We start from the raw sequence: 19,252 nt of genomic DNA, 5'->3' as shown, positions 1-19,252 counted from the left end.
GCTCGACAGAAAGCCGTGTCACTCGACACGTACTTGAAGGTGGCCCCATCGCCGCCAGCGTTGAATTCCTTCAGCCACTTGTCACGAAGAGCAGCACTCATCTTGATAGGAGACTTGTTCACACTTTGTGTACACTCTCTCACTGTAGTACACCGCCTCACTGCTGTACACGCTGGGGACGCAACGCACGCAAGTGGACGCAACGTTTTGTTTTTGAGATCGATCGCAGTTAAAAATTTTGATCGCAGTTTAAAATTTCGAAAAATTCCCTAATTTTTTTTAGCGTTGCCAGACATTTTCGACCAAAAAGGGCATTTTATTTAATTTTTCCCGAAAAAGGGCGAAATTCTTTTTTTCTCCGAAAATAGCAAAATAATTTTTTTGCGCGCAAAAAAGCCGTTTTATGTGAAAAAATATTTTTTATTTTTTCACATAAAAATCCGATGTGCAGTGGTGAGTGAGGAGTCTCTGATGGTGTGAGGTAGTGAGCTCCATAGGGTGGGAGCAGCGATGGAGAAGGCCCTGTCCCCCCAGGATCTGAATTTGATTTTGGGGTCAAGAGGTCAAAGGTCAAAATCTGTAATAGGTTTATAACTTGAGAACGGCTGAAGGGATTGAAGTCAAACTTGGTACAGGTATGTATAATGATGTAAACATGAACCGATTTGATTTTGGGGTCAAGTGGTCAAATGTCAGTGTCTGTAATAGGTTTTCCTTACCACGATAACAATGGCTGAAGGGAACCAAGTTAAACTTTGTAAAAGTATGCATAATGACGCAAAGATGAACCGATTCGATTATGGGGTCAAACAGGTCAAAGGTCAGGAGTCCTGTTTGGCAAAAATTCTTTACTACGCTAACTTGTGAACCAGTGATAGGATTTTGACCAAACTTGGTATGAGTATATACTATGATGAAAAAATGAACTGGATTGATTTCTGCATCAAAGGTCAAAGGGCAGAGGTCATGTCAGGTAAAAATGTGGTACTTGGACAGCTGAAGGGATTTTAATCAAACATGGTACATGTATGTATAATGATGCAATAATGTGGGAGGTGTGTACCCCGATCTAGAATAGGTACACCGTATCCCTGCGTGTCGTAAGAGGCGACTGAGGGTTGGCGTCAGGAAGGGCATCCGGCCATAAAAACATTACCTCAAACAGGGAACCATGATTGTCATGGGGCCCGCAAGGCTAACCCCCGCTCCAGCGGGGAAAATGGCCTTCAAACGATCATTCATTCATTCAATGTGGGAGGAGACATAATAATTCGACATCACGATGTCGAAGAGTGCCATTCTCATTTAATTTAACAGCACAAACTATCATGTATATACGGCCGAGATGAGGTTTGTTTTGCACAAGGCAGCTCTAAGACATACCTGGTCACTACCTGGAGATCACGTACGGCAATTTTGTTTGACGAGCCATTAATCTGCTGGGGAACAAATGCCAAAATGCATACACGAGAAAAAAAAAAACAGTGATAGCAGATTCGACACAGGAAGTGAAAGGATGCACAGGATTGTTTGCAAATTGAATAACAGGAAAGGTCGTAATCGTGGCTTTACACCAGCCAGTGTGGCCTCTCCAGAACCCTAAAACGTGCATGTGAATCCACAACACCATGACACACACTTGATGGACAACCTACTAGCTGCATTTTGTGGACCATTTGACTTCCGGTTGCTGTTCTCCGGGGATTTAGCAGCTCGACTGCAAAAGGCCTTCCTAAAATGCACAGCACACGTGACAAGGATCTGCATTATGAACTGCTCAAAGCAGAGACGCACTGCCCGATGTGAATCTAAGTGCCTGCGCCATGGTAATAAAAGCAACCCTGTTACATCCTCAGTTTGGACACGATTTCCAGATTCAAACCTCATAAGCACAATGCCAGCCATGGTTCGACCAATGCCAATTGGGTGCCCAACTCAACTGAACGAACAGATACAATCTGTACTGAGACCATCATTCTATTTGTTTATGGATATCAATAACGACCCCATGAAGGTGTTGGAGATGTTAAGGAACAGATAGCGAAACCTTTCAATAAATACACTCATTCCAGTCAGTCAGCATGGATTTACTAAAGGGAGATCTTGTTTAACAAAATTAGAGTTCTATGAAGTGGTTCATTTGAAAGGAAAGAAACCCTAAAAATAATCAATTGAGTCAATGTCCTTCGAGGTCCCAGATTTGCCTGAATGACCTCGGGCATTTCCACAAGTTACCTCCACCAAAAAGGGTGGACAGAGGCTGGCTATGTTTTCACCCCTATTTGTCTCTGTTTGTATGTTTCTCTGTCTGTGAGCAGATATTTTCTTGAGGATCAGGATCCTGAAACTAAAATATTTTAAATGATTCTTCACAATTAAGAGATAGGACCAAAAACGATATATGGCACGATATCTCCAAAATTTGTGGACAGATTATGGAAAAACTTGGTGGATGAGTTGGGTAGGTGACGAGAACAAGCAAATTCGATTTTGGTCAAAACCCAGATCCGGTGTATCAGTGTGATACAAAACAAACCGTTCAGACTGGTGGAGGTAAGCACGTCCTACCAAGAGTTGTTTTAGTTGCCACCTGCGTGTGGCATTATAGACCGATACACAGGTTCACATCATGCACTCAACTGGCTTAGGGGATGAAATTATAACAGACAAGCAAAAATGCTTGCAAGAAAGGACGAAGACAATATTGATACACAAGGCAACGAAGCAAAACTATTTCGAAATTTATAAGCAATCCTAAACTCTCACTTAAAAAGAAAAAAAGGACCAGGTTGACCCTACCGGCGAGGTTAGGGAAAGCAGGACCGCAATCTATGACAGGACGATGATAGACACTTATTCACTTGTGGATCCTGTCTCACACTTACTCAATTTTACTGCAAATGCCAAAGTATAACCTACAATTGAAGACCTGAGTGGAAGTACTTCAGTCACATTCTTGGGCAAAGTGAGAAAGAACCAGGAACTCCATCTACAGTATGGTAGCAATCCATTCCTCTAATAATTTTGCATCGTGTTATTTTGTGACTTAAGTACGTCTTCCACTCAGGTCTTCAATTTCACTTCAATTTCTCACTGAAGGATTCTAATATTAAAAAATATATATTATCCCACTATTTCGTTGACATCACCGTGGATTGACACACCTCGGCCTAGTGTTCTCACATCCACATCCTCTCTGCCTGAAGATGACAAGTTGAAGCCTTCAAGGAAAACATAAAAAAGCAAATTCAGTCGGTTTGTGCATGTTGTTTATAAAATTCAAAACGAAAACGAACTAAATAGCAACAACAAATATAGGTAACTGAATGGGAGACAAAAGCCTTTCCTTCCCTGCGTGTTAAACAGACAACCTTCTGCATACTTTGATGTATCTTGTACCTGGTAAATGTTGTATGTTACAGCTTCCGACAGCACCCCAATCCAAACATCATTAATTAATCAATTCAAGATCATCATTCCGTTGATTTCAGACCAATCGAGAGATGAAGAGGATGTCAGAAAGGCAGTTTTTACCCCTCCTTGCTATATATATATATACATATATACAACCCTGTGATTTTAATCAGATGGCCGGTGAGGTGTGGGAGGGTGAGCGGATCGAGTGGGGGCAGGAGGATTAATGGTTTACAAACTCACATCCTTTACCAAATGACACCAGAAGAGTACCCTGAAGTTCACCCAATCGTATGTCACGTGACCATGACATATACAATACCACCTTTTCACAAAACTAAGCAAGCTTATGCATTCAGTAATTACCTCTAATCATAGTGAAGCACTTATATTGTCAATTTATTTTATTCTATGATATTGAAACAATACAGTATTTTAAGAAGCAGGCCCGGTATTGCATGAGGAAGTGGGACATGACGGCGCATATATATATATATATATATATATATATACATATATATATACATATATATATACATATATATATACATATATATATACATATATATATACATATATATATACATATATATATACATATATATATATATATATATATATATATATATATATATATATATACATATATATACATATATATATATATATACATATATATACATATATACATATATATACATATATATATATATATACATATATATACATATATATATATATATATATATATATATATATATATATATATATATATATATATATATATATATATATATATATATATATATATATATATATATACAGGGTGATTGAAAAGTAACTCCCTATTTTAAAATACTTATAATTTATTTCTTAACTATAATTTTTACAAGAAATGGATATAAGAAGAAAGCGTATAGCATGATGTTTTATTTAAAATTCGATATGGGCACCAGAATTCGCCACCAGCTTCTCAAGCCGCCCGGGAACCGCGTCAACTGATTTCACCAGGAACTCTTGTGGGATGGAAGACATAACTTCTCGTATTCGCCCTTCAAGTTCTTCCAAAGTCGTTGGTTTGGTACAGTAGACTTGCTCTTTTACCCAACCCCAAAGAAAAAAGTCACATGGTGTTAAGTCAGGGCTCCTGGCTGGCCACTCATACGGACCACGACAACCCATCCATCTCCCAGGGAAGTGGGCATTCAGCCATTCACGAACACCAATAGCAAAATGTGGAGGAGCACCATCTTGCATGAAAATCAAATCTTCAACATTCTCCGAAGCACTGATAATTGGCCAGATTTCGTCTTGCAGCATGGTGAGGTACCTTTTGGCATTCATGGTATCGCGAAGAATGAAGGGACCTACAATCCTTTCCGAAGTCATTCCACACCACACCGTTACCTTGGGCCGATATTGCGTTTTTTCAGAAATAACACGAGGATCTTCTCCTGCCCAGTAATAGCAGTTGTGACGGTTCACAAACCCACCGATGTGAAATACCGCTTCATCAGACCAGAGGATATTTTTAAAGAGATCAGACGAATCTTCATACCAAGCCAGCATCACCTCCCCAAACTCCATGCGAATGTCGTAGTCTTCAGCAGAGAGTGCTTGACAGTAGTGTGGCTTCCAAGCATGCCATTTAAGCTCCTTCTTGAGCACAGTTCGTACTGTGTGAAAGGAGAGCCCACTTTCCCTTGCTGCTTGTCGAATTGACTTTCTTGGGCTATGTGTAAACATTTCTTGAACTGCTTGCACTGTCTCCGGGTCACTGGACTTGGAAGGGCGCCCGCTTCTTCGAGTATCAGATACAGATCCTGTAGCCATGAGTTTTGCATGACAATTCTTGATCGTCTTTGCCTCAACTTGAGCATGTGCTCCTTTAATGGTCCTCCACCATCTTTGCACTTGAACAACGGATTTCCAAACTTCGTAACGTGCCGCTAGCTGGGCACGCTCCTGCAGGGTAAGACGTCCAGCCATGTTTGTAGGGCTTCCGAATTTCAAACAAAAAAGAATTTGAAAAAAAACCAACACAGATTAAATTCTCATACATTAAGGAACAAACACTAAAAATTTGAGAAAAATATTACAATAAATAAATAATTTCTAAATATTTTAAAATAGGGAGTTACTTTTCAATCACCCTGTATATATATATATATATATATATTAAATAAAGAGCCCCGAGTGGGCTGACAGTCATCTATTGAGGTTGCAGTTCAGATCTCTGCTTATTTGAGGAGACCTCCCCTGAAAACACTTTTACTATGAGAACATCTTCGCACACTTATCTTTTTCTTTATTTTATAATAGTAAAAACATGTAAATAATCCTGTGTTCTTGATATTTCGAATAATTTTTAGACGTTTTCAAAACCTCAACGTTCAATGCCCCTTTTAGGTTAAATTATATCTAATCAAAATCAAGTGTTTTGACATCAATTATTGCTCTCATATCTGCATTTGTGGGGTTAAGGGAGTGGGCTGGTGGGGAGTGTGTTTTCGTAATGTTCACATGCAAGAGTCAAACTTGGAATATGTCTTTCAATCCAGACAAATCTCACACTCTTCCTCTCTGAAAGGACTGTCTGGCTTTCTTTCGACTTTATTAACAAACCTGTTGAGAAAATTTAGTCATTCAAACTCCTGGGTTATACCATCAGCCCTGATCTTTCTTGGGCAAAACACATTTCGAATTTGGCCTCCAAAGCCAGCTGCCAACTGGGCATCCTCCATCGGACAAAGTCCTTCTTTGGCACATCTGAACTTCTATCGACCGACAAGGAGTTTATCTGCAACTTGATGATGGAGAACTGACTGCTCTCCCCTCTGGGCTGGCTCCCCTGACTCACATCTTGCTCAGCTTGACGCCACAGAAAATAAGGCCTTCAGGATTATTGGAATCTCCGACAATGAAGCTGAGTCTATGGGCCTATCACTTCACCTTCGCAGAACAGTCGGTATTCGCTTTGTCTTCTACTGCCTCCTTTCTGGTCTTGCACCCTCTGCTCTTTCCATGCTTTGTCCCAACTCCCTCACACTACACCAGGTTTTTGCAGGGCTCACATGGTCCACCATCAACCCCCCTTCTGGTGAAATTACTTAAATCCAGGATCACTGCTCACCTCCTTCATTCATCTTATTTCCTGCCTGTGGAACCAACTTCCATATTCTCTTCAATCCCATTCTTCCCTGCAGGTCTTCAAGACAGCTACTCACCACCATCTCACATCAGCAATCCAAGACCATGATCTTTTCTACCCTCGTTAACCACCCCCACCCCAATCCCTCCTACATCCAAATTTAGAGTTTTCCCTCCTTGGAGTTTTCTTCTGTATCCATCTTCTCTACCCCACACATCTTCCCCTGCCCCCTCATTCCTCCCCACACCCTTTGTTTGTACAAGTCTCCCTCTATCTTAGCCTTCTACTCTGTTATTGGTGTTTCCCCCTCTCTCTCTCCTGATCCTTTTGCATCCTATTATGTCCTGATCCATTCATTGCACTTGCTCTTTGATGAACCTCGACTATGCACACAAAAAAGAAGAGAACTTCACATGTTCACCACTGCCACACCCATCAATCATCTCTTCCTGATAAAACTGAGTGAGTGAACATTACCCACCATCAGCCGCAAACGCCTGCTTGAGCGGCTCCGAGATTAACTCTTCAACAGACGAATCCATACGCCTTTCTCCGTCAATGATCCAAGGTGTTTGGGGTAAAGAACGAGAAAACTTGTTGTAACGGCCTATGAGAGAATGAAGCGGTGAGAGTCGATAGAACAAAATCACAATGTGTAAAAAATATATACATACGTACATATTATATATATATATATATATATATATATGTGTCACGCTACCAGATTCTTGTACCAGATGCTCAAATTATGGATTTCGAGTTATACCTGCAGCATTAAAGTACCACCCCTATACCTTCATAAAATAGCAGGGTTGGTCAAATTGGGCCATTACAAATTCATTAAAACAAAAATTTAAATATTCATGTGTTCCCCAAAATGTCAAGTTTTTCAACTTTTCATGCCAGGAAATCTAGAAAATTTCACAAAAAATACCAACCAGTAATTTACAATCAGAATCAATTTCTAGGGTTTAAAGGTTTTTTTTCAAGCATGATGTTGGACAAGTAAAGTAAATAAAAGTACCATAAGAGTTATTGGCCGAGTGCCAATTTTTTTTTTTGCACCTTGCCAATATTCTGTATTTTTCACTTTTTTTCCCGAGTAAATAAGTTGTGACCAGCACCGATTTTAATTGGAATTTATGGGAAACAAACACGCACATGTTTCTTCTAATACTGCTGTATTTATTATGTACAGCATAATCTGCATTGAATCTTCAAGCATAATCTGCATTGCAACTGTACACAAATACCGTAAATCATCGCCCGCCATCTGTACGCTAGCCCAAGCTGTCATGCCAAAATATCAAGGCAAAATGACGAGTAGGCCTACATGTATAGAATTTTCACACACATGTTTGGTGAAGCCCCATTTACAAGACGTATGTACACTAGGCTTGACTTTTTTTTTTTTTTTTTGTATACAATATCGAGGCTCGTGAAAGAGCGAACATTAATCACACAGAAAGACAAACCGACACATAAAACATATAACATAGGGAGCGGTAGACAAGATGGGGAGAGAGGGGGAAGGACACAAACAACATTTGAGAGCAGGGACCGAGAGACATGGAGACATCGAGAGATCTGAGAGAGGGCGAGGGCTTTGGGGGGGGGGGGGGGGCGTGGGAAGGGGGCAGTGGGAGAGGTATAAAACATATGGACACTGCCAGGACTTCCAGGAAAGAAGTTGGAATTTCAAACAAGGTGGATCTGGGGTGAATTAGCGGGGGTAGAAAAGATCAAGGTTTTGGATGGGGGAAGATAAGAGATGGTGGTGAACAGCTGTTTTAAAGACCTGGAGGGAGGAGTGGGATTGAAGGGAGTGAGGGAGTTTGTTCCAGAGGCGGGAGAAAAGAGGAATGAAAGAGTGAAGGTGAGCGGAGAGCCGAGATTTCGGCAGTTTAACCATCAGAGGGTTGCTGGCAGATCTTGTGCGACCTGTAGGAATATTTGGGGGACAGAGCACAGAGAGAGCTGGGGGTGCAAGGCCGGAGAGGAGTCGGTAGAAGACAGAAAGACCACCTACCTGCCTGCGGTGAGTGAGTGAAAGGCCCTCAGAGATAGCTTCATCGCGGGAGATTCCAATAATTCTGAAAGCTTTGGTTTCAACAGCGTGAAGCCGAGCTAGGTGTGAGGCAGGAGCACCGGCCCATAGGGGAGAACAGTATTCCATTGAGCTGCGGATGAAAGCCTTGTATGTGGTGAGGAGCTCAGGTGTGCCGAGGAAGGACTTCGCACGACGGAGGATGCCCAGTCGGCGACTGGCTTTGGAGGCCAGCTTGGAAATGTGGTTTTCCCAAGAAAGATCATGGCAGATAGTGAGACCCAAAATCTTGAGCGACAGAACTTCTTGGAGAGGATTGTTGAGAAAGTAGATGGGAGGGTTGTCCAGTCGATCTTTTCGGAGAGACATAGTAAGAGTGTGAGATTTGTCAGGATTGAAAGACATGTTCCACTTGTTTGACCAGTCTGTGATTTTGTCCAGGTCTTCAGAGAGTGAGGAGGCAGCAGACTGCCGATCTGAGGGAAGAGGAATGGAGCGGCAGAGAGTGGAGTCATCAGCAAAGAGATAGAGAGGATTTTCGAGAGAGTCAGAGAGATCATTGATGAAGACCAGAAAAAGCACGGGGCCCAGAACACTGCCTTGGGGAACTCCAGCCTGAACAGGAAGAGGAGATGAGAGAAACCCATTCAGGGCCACACGTTGACGACGACTAGAGAGGAAGTCCGCCAGCCATGCGTGGAGATTTCCATGGATACCAAAGGAGGAGAGTTTGGTGAGCAAAGCGGGGTGCCAGACCGTGTCGAAGGCACGTGATATGTCGAGGGAGACAGCTCTAATTTCCTGTTTGGCATTGAGGACCTCCATCCATTGTTGAGACAGCAGAAGCAGCATGTCCAGAGTAGAGTGACCTGGTCTGAAACCAAATTGATGATCAGAGATCAAGCCATTGGAGAAGAGGAAAGATTTCATATCAGAAGCAATGATGGATTCCATGACTTTGCTGATAATTGGGAGAAGGCTGATTGGTCTGTAATTGCTAGGATCTGTTTTTGCACCTTTTTTGTGCAAAGCGGTGATGTTGGCTGATTTCCAAGCAGATGGCAGTTGACCTTGAGCAAAAGAGAGGGTGAAGAGAACAGAGAGAGGGTGAGATAGAGCAGCAGAGCAGGATTTTAGGACCCGTGGGCTGATGCCGTCGGGTCCAGTTGCAGAATCAGAGTCGAGGGTTGACAGAAACTTTTCCACCTTGTCAGGAGGAAAGGACACGGAGTCCAGGAGCAGCAGGGTACGACTGGGTATGGTGGGTACAGAGAGGGATGGGTTTGGGACACAAGATTTAGAGGCAAACACAGAGTTGAGGCATTCAGCTTTTTCACGTGCGGAGTCAGCTGTGTAGCCGTTTGAGGTAAGGGAGGGGATGGAGGGGGAACAAACACCAGAAACGGATTTGACCAGACGCCACCAGGATTTGGAAGAGGGAGACAGATAAGAGAGTTCGGTCTTGAGAACGGAGAGATATTGTTTCCTGGCTCTCCTGAGGGTGGACACACACTTGTTTCGGGCTTTGTGAAAGGAAATGAGATTTCCTTCCGTTGGATTTGCTTTCCAGGAGACGAAGGCAAGTTGTTTCTGGGCAACAGCCTCACCACAAGATTCCGTGTACCATGGACGGGAGGAAGGGTATGACAACTGAAGACGAGATGGGATAAATCTGTGCATGAGAGAGAGCAATTTACTTTGGAAGAATTCCCAGGATGAGTTGATGTCAGAGGTGGTAGAGATGGGAGACCAGTCCAGATGATTGATGGCTGCTTGAAGACCGTGCCAGTTGGCCTGAGTGAAATGCCAGACTCGTCGACGCTGAGCAGGCTCCCTGAGGATGGTCAGAGAGATGTCCACTTTAACAAGGACATGATCAGATGATCCGATCGGAGCAGAAGAAGAGCAGCAGACATTTTCAGGGAAGTTAGTCATAACCAAGTCCAGAAGAGAAGATGTTCCGTTGACTGAGATCCGGGTCGGGAAATTGACAGATTGTGTCAGTCCCAGTGAGTCGCAGAAATCCTTTGCTGAGGAGCCATGGCTGGTGAGAGAGGTACCCACACCCAGCCAACTGGCATGATGACAGTTGAAATCACCACATATGAGGAAGAGAGAGTTGGGATGAGTAGATAGAAGTTGGTCCATATCATCAGACAGCGAGATGTAGATGGAGTCATCACTGTTTGGTGGACGGTACAACACACATATGAACAAGAGGTGGGAGCGAAGGGGAAGCCGTAGCCAGAGGTATTCCTGGGGGTGAGGTGGAGAGAGTGCAGTGCAGGGCGAGTGAGGAAGAGAGTTTTTGATAAAGATAGCAACCCCGCCTCCAGGACGAGGCTCAGGTCTATCATACCGGAGGAGGGAGTAGCCCGGGAGAGATACTATGGAATCAGAGACATCATAAAGGAGGAAAGTTTCTGTTAAGCAGATCACGTCTGGTTTGACAGAAGCAACCTGTATGGAGAGATCAGTTAAGTTTGAACGAAGGCCCCGGATGTTTGAGGTCCATACCGTTAATGAAGAGGAAGGGGGAGCATCAGATACAGAACAGGGGGGAGGAGGGGTAGGGTAAGATGTGGAAGAGGTGGAAGAGGTAGGGAGAGCTGTTGAAGGTGTGTCAGAGATTTCAGAATAGCTCGGAGAAAGGGAAGGATGGGGCGGACAAAAGGTTTGATGGTGATTGGGTGACTTATCCATGAAGGACAAGAAATGCATGTGGCATCATACTACTTACACTTGAAAACCCCACGGGATATTAAGTTGGCTGCCAGAAGTGTGATTCAAACGTCAAGTCATTGTCTTGTGAGCCTAATTCACAAAGTACATACAAGTACAGCATTGTTCAGTAAACGATATTCTTTGTCCAGTATATGAATAAAATATCATGCACACTGGATGCACAGCACTGAGCAGCATGTACAGGTCTTATCAATTGCACAAACTATGATGACTGTCTCAATCATTATCAGTCACGTATCAGTATTATTCATTATCAGTATCATTAATCATTATCTAAACAAACACGTGTGGTGACTAGTGCGCCACCAGGCGACTGTTGCCACCGAATCGCGGAAAATGACCGTCGAGTCCGAAGCAAAATTCAGGCTTCAACGGTCATAACAGGTAATGCCACTGTCATAGAACGAAAGATCGTATATTTTTCCGTCGATGGGTGAAATATAAGACGAAACTGTGTCCAATAAAGGTATATTTATGGAAGTTTATTGCTGATAAACGATCAATCCGGAAGCGAAAACGATGAAACACGCAGCGCCGCCTTTCAACGGCGTTTATACGCAGAAGATGTTTAGCGCATCTGGTACAAGAATCTGGTAGCGTGATATATATATATCGAATAAATGTATATATATATATATATATATATATTATAATCATTGAAGATTGTGAAAAACAATTGTGAAAAAATTGTAAAAAAGAAAAAGAAAAAAAAGGATCAAACACATTAAACTGATGATTCACTAGCATCTGCACTCTTTTTACTTTGCAGTGACTCATTAAACAGAAGAATTACCATTAGGTTTTGAGTATAAGGCGCACTTTTGTTCACGCCGGGAAATCTTGCAAGTCAGGGGGTGTGCCTTATACTGAACAGGTCCAATAAATTTCAGGCAATTGGTACTCGCGTATTGTGCAGCACCGCTGTGCTCGTACACCGGAATCTCCGGGCTAGTACATGTAGTTCAAACCAGACTAAATACTCGGTAGAATATTATCTCATTGTTGAATGGCTCAAATGTCTGTCAATCGGTGCTTGTAGCCTGCTTTACGTTTTATGTAGGCAACATCAATAGACGATTACGTTCTTCCTTGTAAAATAAAAGATAATCTAATTTTTCTTCCACTTTGTTTTGTTTTTGTTTTTTTCCTTCAGGTAATCTGATCCCTGCTTCAAATCCATCTGCACATGTTGAACACTTGTGCATGACACAGCACTTTTAAATACATATACAGGTAGTAATGGAAGCAGACTTAATTTATATATCAGAATGATATAATTCCTATCATATATTATGATTGACAACTTTGAATACATGTCTTTGGATAAGGCATGGTAATAAGGATACCCTAAGTAATATCTTTTTGTTTATTACTGGTATAATAATGCCAATTAATTACCAACCCAGAGGTTTGTGTAAAGCTTGGCCCTACAGCGAGCTAAACCATTCACAAAAATTATCACACAATAGGTGAAAAAGGAAAAAAAAAAAAAAAAAAAAAAAAAGTGTTAATTGAATTATTGAAGTGCATGTGTGCTGAAAGGAACACGAACACCCTATTATCAATAATTACCACAGACAAAATAATAGAGAGCAGCGAGCACTCAGGCGATCAGTTGGACTCAAGTTGAATTAAGCAGTAGGCATTATCCCTGTGATGTCATCCTCGACACCGACTCCAACCATATAAATAGGCGAGGCATTGACCACCACATCACCATTCTTCATGGAGTTATCCAATCAACAACAAGATGTCTAGACGTGCTTTCATCACTTCATTCAAGCTCTGCAGCTTCGCTGAGGAGGCTGGAAATCACGAATCTGGCAGGAGATCCGGTGTCTCCGATTCCAAAGTTTGAAGATGGTGATCACCGGTCTACTCTGGAAATGCACAAGCAAAAAAAGGCACTACGGGGAAGGCCAGCCAAGCATCCACCACTGAAGGAGGAGCTCATCGCTTGGGTTCAAGAGAAGCAGATGCGGAAGGTAGATTTTCCTCCCCTCTCTTTGTGGATACCGAAAGTCTGGGATAAGCTGCCAGCACATATCATCCGTCGCGCCTTGCTGAAGTGCTGCATATCCAACAGCTTGGACAGCACGGAAGACTATGCACTGTGGGAAGACGACTCAGGAAGCACCTCAGACAGCGACGACAGCAACGCTGACCTACTGTACGTGGATTCAGACGAGGAACTTCGCGCAGTATTCAATGAGACTGACGACGAGGCGTTCCTGGGGGTTTTAGCTTAATTGCTTTACCCACCCGACAGCCCGTTTCAGGGCAACCAAATAACAAGAAAGAATGTGTCTGGAAATGAAAAGAAGAAACCACCACCCACTATCTTTTCTCTTTTTCCGTCTTCTTTTCTTTCGGCGGGCAATGCGAGGATGATTGGGTAATGCGTCCATATTTTGTTTTCCATCAAAAAAGGGTAAAAGATGGGAGTGCACCTCATATTCAAGAGTGCCTTATACTCAAAATTTTACAGTTCATTGAAGCTGCTGTACAAGTCATCTTTATATTGTGGTAGTACAAACCCGCTACGTAGACAGGGCCGTGAGAACAGCTGATTTTCTGTGCTCTGCATGGCAAAGACGTTGGCTTTGGGGGGCATGAAGAATGGCTGTACAAGAGGAGCACACATAAATCTCATTATAATCAGTGATTAGGTGTGACATCAACATACCAAAACAGGTATAAAACTAGAACAATGTGACTGTGTAGCCAATATGCCTCCGCATAGTCTCACAATGGGTAGATGCCATCGTTCACTGTCCTAAAAATAAACAAGTTTGATTTAAATACCTTCAGCTGTTTTCAAGTATCACATTTTCACCAGCCATGACAGGTTTCAGATCGATCGGTGAAGCAGTTTCAGAGAAGGGATTTTTTTTTTTAAATATGAGCTTTCAAGCTAATATGGCTGCCACACCACATGACATATGACCTTTAAAATGTACACTCTGCATATGTATGTGTCGGGGATCACATTTGTGAAGTTTCGTGTTGATCGGATTAGGTTCATTTTTCTATTCAAGATGGCTGCCAAACTACGTGACCAATGACATCATCGTTTTCAAACGATATGCAACAATGGTGTTAGATGATATCTGTAAAATTTAGCATCGATAGGGTAAGCGGTTTAAGAGATATGATTATTTAATATTTTCCTTCAATCTAATATGGCTGCCACACCATGTGACCAATGATATTTTCATGATCAACTTTTAATCACCATGCCCAGTCAATGACATGTAAAGTTTTGAGTCAATCGATTTGGCAGAAGATGTTATTTTAAGGTTTTAATAAATCCAATATGGCTGCCAAACCATGTGATCTATGTCATAAATTTAATATTTCAATACAAATCGGTCAAAGATCATGTGCATGCAATTTCAGATTTTTAGGATAAGGAATTCGACTAAAACATTTTTGGCTGGTATACCACTTCAATTATGATGTCATCATTATCATGCTTTTGTTCCCCATTGGGAGTACTTGACAATGTGCCAAGTTTCAAATTTTTCCATTCAGCGGTTTCCGAGAAATATATATTTTAATTATTTGCATTTAATCCAATATGGCTGCCATACCACGTGACCTATGGCATCACAATTACCAAAAAAAATATTCTGCATGGATGTCACTCCTACCCTGAAAGTTTCGTCTCAATCAGCCATGTGTTTGCTGAGAGAAACGAGGTTTAGCCCATACGGAGGACATACGGACGGACGGACAAGCAACAGGCATTTTAAGGCCATTTTCCCTGCAAGAGCGGGGGTTATCCTTGCGGTCCCCATGACAATCTTCTCCATTTTGCCCTATTTTCTGCATCTCCTCTTGTTAACCCCCTTGCCCGCATTTCTTCTTCGACCATAATGGACGGACGGACAACCCGAAAACATGCTTCCGGCCACCTTCAGGGGCGGAGGCATAAAAAAATCGAATTCGCTCCCAATACATTCGACACATCCATTTCGGAATGCTATGACAGCCTAAATGATCGTACAGCAAGACGTTCTATGATTTGCTGGAGTTCAAGCAGGCCTTGAAATGGAGTTATTATTAAATATTTAACTTACTCAAATGTATATTGCAACTGCACACACAACCTGCAGACAGACATATTGGAACATCACAATACCTCCGGAACTGATCCTCACCGATCTTTGCCAAGGCCTTCGAAACTGCCATTCGTGTAAACACACTCTGGAAAGAACACGTGAAAAATGGTGAAGAGACCTCCAAGGCTCATAAAATGAACAGACTAGTGACAGCAAAATACCATAGGTCTTATTCTTCTTGAATCATGTTGATGCTTCCACAATGTCAGAGTATGCAATATAAAGTAAAACTACATACATATATATGCTAGTCTGGGTAATCAGCAAGGGAAAAAACGATGTTGGTGTTCTGGCACATGTTGTGCATTGAAAAGCTATGGAGTTATTGGCCTCATGGTGGTTAACTTTTTCCTGCAGGCTGGCAGCAGCACTGCTCGACTGCAAATCCCAATACACACTTTATAGCCGATAATTTGTTTCTCCATGTGGTCTTCACGCCGTCGGCCCGTACCAGAGCCGATCCCTCATTTCTGTGCAGGGCACCCAGCCAACTAGCAGGAGGACCGAGCGTGCGAGTCGAGGAGGTCTGGGCGAGGGAGTCGCGGAGTGTATTTGTGTGAGTGTTGTGAGGATCGAACTGAGTAGCTTTTCAACCAAGTGGGTTTTGTGAAAGAACCGAGTGATTTTTGTGAAAAGCATTTACTTGTTGTAGGCTGAATCGGCACAATGTTAATGTATTAAGAAGTCTGGGACAAAAGTAAGGGAAAGAGGAGGAGGAGATGGGGGGGGTGGAAGAGAAGAGGGCGGGAATGAGGGGGATGGAGATAGGGATGAGTGCCTCAAGGGAAGGGTGAGGAGTCGGGTGTGGAGGGGGAGTGGCGGGCAGAGGGGAGAGCGAGTGGAGAAAGAGCTGTGTGTGTGTGCATGGGCGCACTCAGGATTATAACAGGCTGGGGTAGTAGGTCCAGCAGTGATTTTTTTTTAAAAACAACACATCCATACCCACTAATCAACAACAAAATGTACCAACATAATTGGAATATCTCTTAGAAATAAATAAAAATGGAAAAGTCCATTTTTATATCGATCTTTCCTAACATACACATTTTCATTGATTTTCAAGTGGTGAAGTCACTTAAATATTTGGCTATGTCCTTCCTTCCATCCATCCATCCATCCATCCATCCATCAAAAAGAAGAAGAACCTTTCTAGCCCACAGTGCTTAATTCTAATTGGATCTTAAGGGTAATTCTAAAGGGTTCTAATGGGTAATTTTAAAGGGTTCTTATAGGTAATTTTGAAGGGTGATTCTAAAGGGTAATTCTAGAGGGTTTTGTTCTTTTCTAGGCTTTGCCTATTCATATAAAAAATGTAAAACTGAACCGCTTCCTTCGGACGTGGGTGCGATTGTTTATGGAAACAATAATATTGCATTTGCAAAAAATCAACATAAACACGGAGTACATTTGCGAGACAACACTCAAACTAGAGTTCATACATCATCAGTAAAGTTTACTTACTTACTTGTTTGTTTTTAGCCGGCTTGAAACAGCCGGGAAAGAGGGAAGCCCTGAAAAAAGATTAATGAAACAAAGTTGGAAAACTTGCACTAACCATTGAGCAAGAGACAAGAAAGACTCAAGAAATACGTGAACATGTCAGCTTTCCAGAACTGCCCGAATGGCCTGCATTATTAGCAAGATCTGTCTCCATTTTCACACCGAGCACAGCTAAAGAGACTTGGCCATGTCAGCGCGGTAGTGCAGGTGGAGAGATTAAGGTATTGAAGTATAAATCTCAGCTGATCTAGTGTTTGGGCAGCACCAGGAACCAGGAACACTTACAAAAAATGGCATTCCTCTTTAGTTTCCTCGTGTGTGAAGTTAACAGTCACTTCAAAAGGACTCTGCAAACACAAGAAGAAAACGCACCGTTAACTGGATTGGCCTGTTAGTGTTCTCCCACGTGAAGCCCTGGCTCATGATGCAAGTTCACCAGGTTCCAATCCCATGCCTTTTTGTCCATTATCTATGAATGTTCTTCCAATTCATGGAAAATGATGTCCCTGCTCTCAAATGTTGTGTTTGTGTCCTTCCCCCTCCCTCCCCATCTTGTGTTCCGCTCCCCTTCTTTTGTGTTTTATGTGTCGGTTTGACTTTTTGTGTGATTAATGTTAGCTCTTTCACGCGCCTCGATCTTGTATACAAAAAAAAAAAAAAAAAAGTACCCCTATGTCAGCTATTGTCTTTGTCCTAAATGTGATGTGTGCAAGCACCTCCATAAGCCTGAGATCACTGCAATGTTTCTTCCATTTTGACCCCTGTTACCCAAAATCCCCAATCCCTGGGCATGCAAATCCAAAAAGAATAGTTACATATTTCATGCGCCCCCCCAATGCTGATTGCACATACAAAGTTTAATTAACAGATGTTTAAGAATGTGCTCGTAATTGCATCTTTCGACGTCTCACCTTTTCAACCTGCCCTGGGGACGGAGCCAAATATGATACTGCTCTTGCACCTTCTTGCCATGTTGTGATCATAAACTACGAAGTTTGGTGAAGTTGTGCACTACCGTTAAGGAGAAGAAATAGCGCGATGGACAGACAGACAAAGCGCCGATTACAATATCCCCAATTTTTCTTTTTCACAAAGCATGGGGATAAAAATTGAGAGATATGGCATTTGGTGAAGTAATGGCGAGGCAATTTACTTGGACAGCTGCAAAAATGGCACGACGTAATGGTCAATGCAACTCAGATTGGGATAAGCTGTGTCATGGTGGTCAAATCAGGGAGGAACATGTGGAATAGCACTCAAATCGCACGTTGGTTGGGCTGTCTGTTTATTAGACCCTCATCACACCACCTTTGCAGAGTCTTCCCAATGTGTATACAATTGTCACCATGTGTGGAGATCTCACCTTGCCTTCGACGGGCACACCCAGCCACTCACTCAGGCCCTCGTACACCACCCACTTGTATGCCTCCTTTAGTGATACCGCATCACTCTTCCAACTGTGAGGGTCTTCCGCCCTGTGTGACAGCAAAATTAATGTCATGTCACATGGATTTCGTTAATAAACAACAGTGCTCACAAAGACTGTCACGGTTAGAATGACGAACTAGTCTTGCTGGTGAAAGCTCCCGTCGATCTGAGTCAGTGGACAGGTAGAACAATTGGCGAAACCAACAAGATGTTGATCGCAGTGCACTAACTCCCATGTAAGGAAAGGAGAACCTGGCTTTTCAGGCATTAACCCTTCGTCGGAGCAAAAGGGCAAACCTCAGTGCAATCCTTGTCAAAGTTAAAATGGATGAGTAACAAACATCAGGTGATACATTATATACAGGTAGTCACTTACTACACACCTTAAAGTATACTTATGTGCATTCTACCTGATCTGCATTCATTGAAAAAACAGAAAAATATTTCAGGCTGTTAGATCAAGCGAATGGTTCACTATTTAAAGGCAATATTTTCTCAAAACCCCATCCACTAACTCTGCTAAGCAACACACTCTGTTTACATGTGACACAGACGACCTTGCTGACATTGACATTCATTCAGCCTTCTTCTTCTTCTTTCGTATGGAGCATAAGGCTGTGGGGTAGCATCATTAGCTGAAGGTGTGGCAGTGCCACTGATGCAGCGCCATCTAAAGGTTAGAGCAGGAATTTGTAATTTGTTTAAGGTGCTGGCGATGGCTCGCTTACTCTCCACGAAGGACACTGTGGGACCTTTAACGTCCACCAACTAATGCTGGCAGATGGGACAGCCAGTGACTAACGACCCTGCCTGTGAAACACCAGGATGACAGTTTATAGCTTG

General features: G+C 42.4%; 1 protein-coding gene across 9 annotated transcripts in view; it reads right to left on the bottom strand.

Moving 5' to 3' along the window:
* Positions 1 to 19,252, bottom strand: part of PUS10 (pseudouridine synthase 10) — a 38,717-nt gene that overhangs the window by 9,993 nt on the left and 9,472 nt on the right. For 2 of the 9 annotated variants that reach the window (XM_068129337.2, XM_068129335.2), the window contains exons 5-13: positions 18,345 to 18,456; positions 17,267 to 17,328; positions 16,947 to 16,992; positions 15,502 to 15,566; positions 13,895 to 13,980; positions 7,047 to 7,172; positions 3,165 to 3,221; positions 1,656 to 1,732; positions 1,384 to 1,439 (exon numbers count right to left, since the gene is read on the bottom strand). In XM_068129337.2, the coding sequence (XP_067985438.1) occupies positions 1,384 to 1,439; positions 1,656 to 1,732; positions 3,165 to 3,221; positions 7,047 to 7,172; positions 13,895 to 13,980; positions 15,502 to 15,566; positions 16,947 to 16,992; positions 17,267 to 17,328; positions 18,345 to 18,456 (687 nt within the window). Of the gene's footprint in view, positions 1 to 1,383; positions 1,440 to 1,655; positions 1,733 to 3,164; positions 3,222 to 7,046; positions 7,173 to 13,894; positions 13,981 to 15,501; positions 15,567 to 16,942; positions 16,993 to 17,266; positions 17,329 to 18,344; positions 18,457 to 19,252 lie in introns of all 9 variants that reach the window. The other 7 variants (XM_078784254.1, XM_068129336.2, XM_078784255.1 and 4 more) reach the window with 4 other exon arrangements.

Source organism: Myxine glutinosa, chromosome 9 (assembly GCF_964187855.1).
Source record: "Myxine glutinosa chromosome 9, kmMyxGlut1.1, whole genome shotgun sequence".
Taxonomy (NCBI): Eukaryota; Metazoa; Chordata; class Myxini; order Myxiniformes; family Myxinidae; genus Myxine; species Myxine glutinosa.
This window is presented reverse-complemented; position numbering and strand designations above follow the sequence as displayed.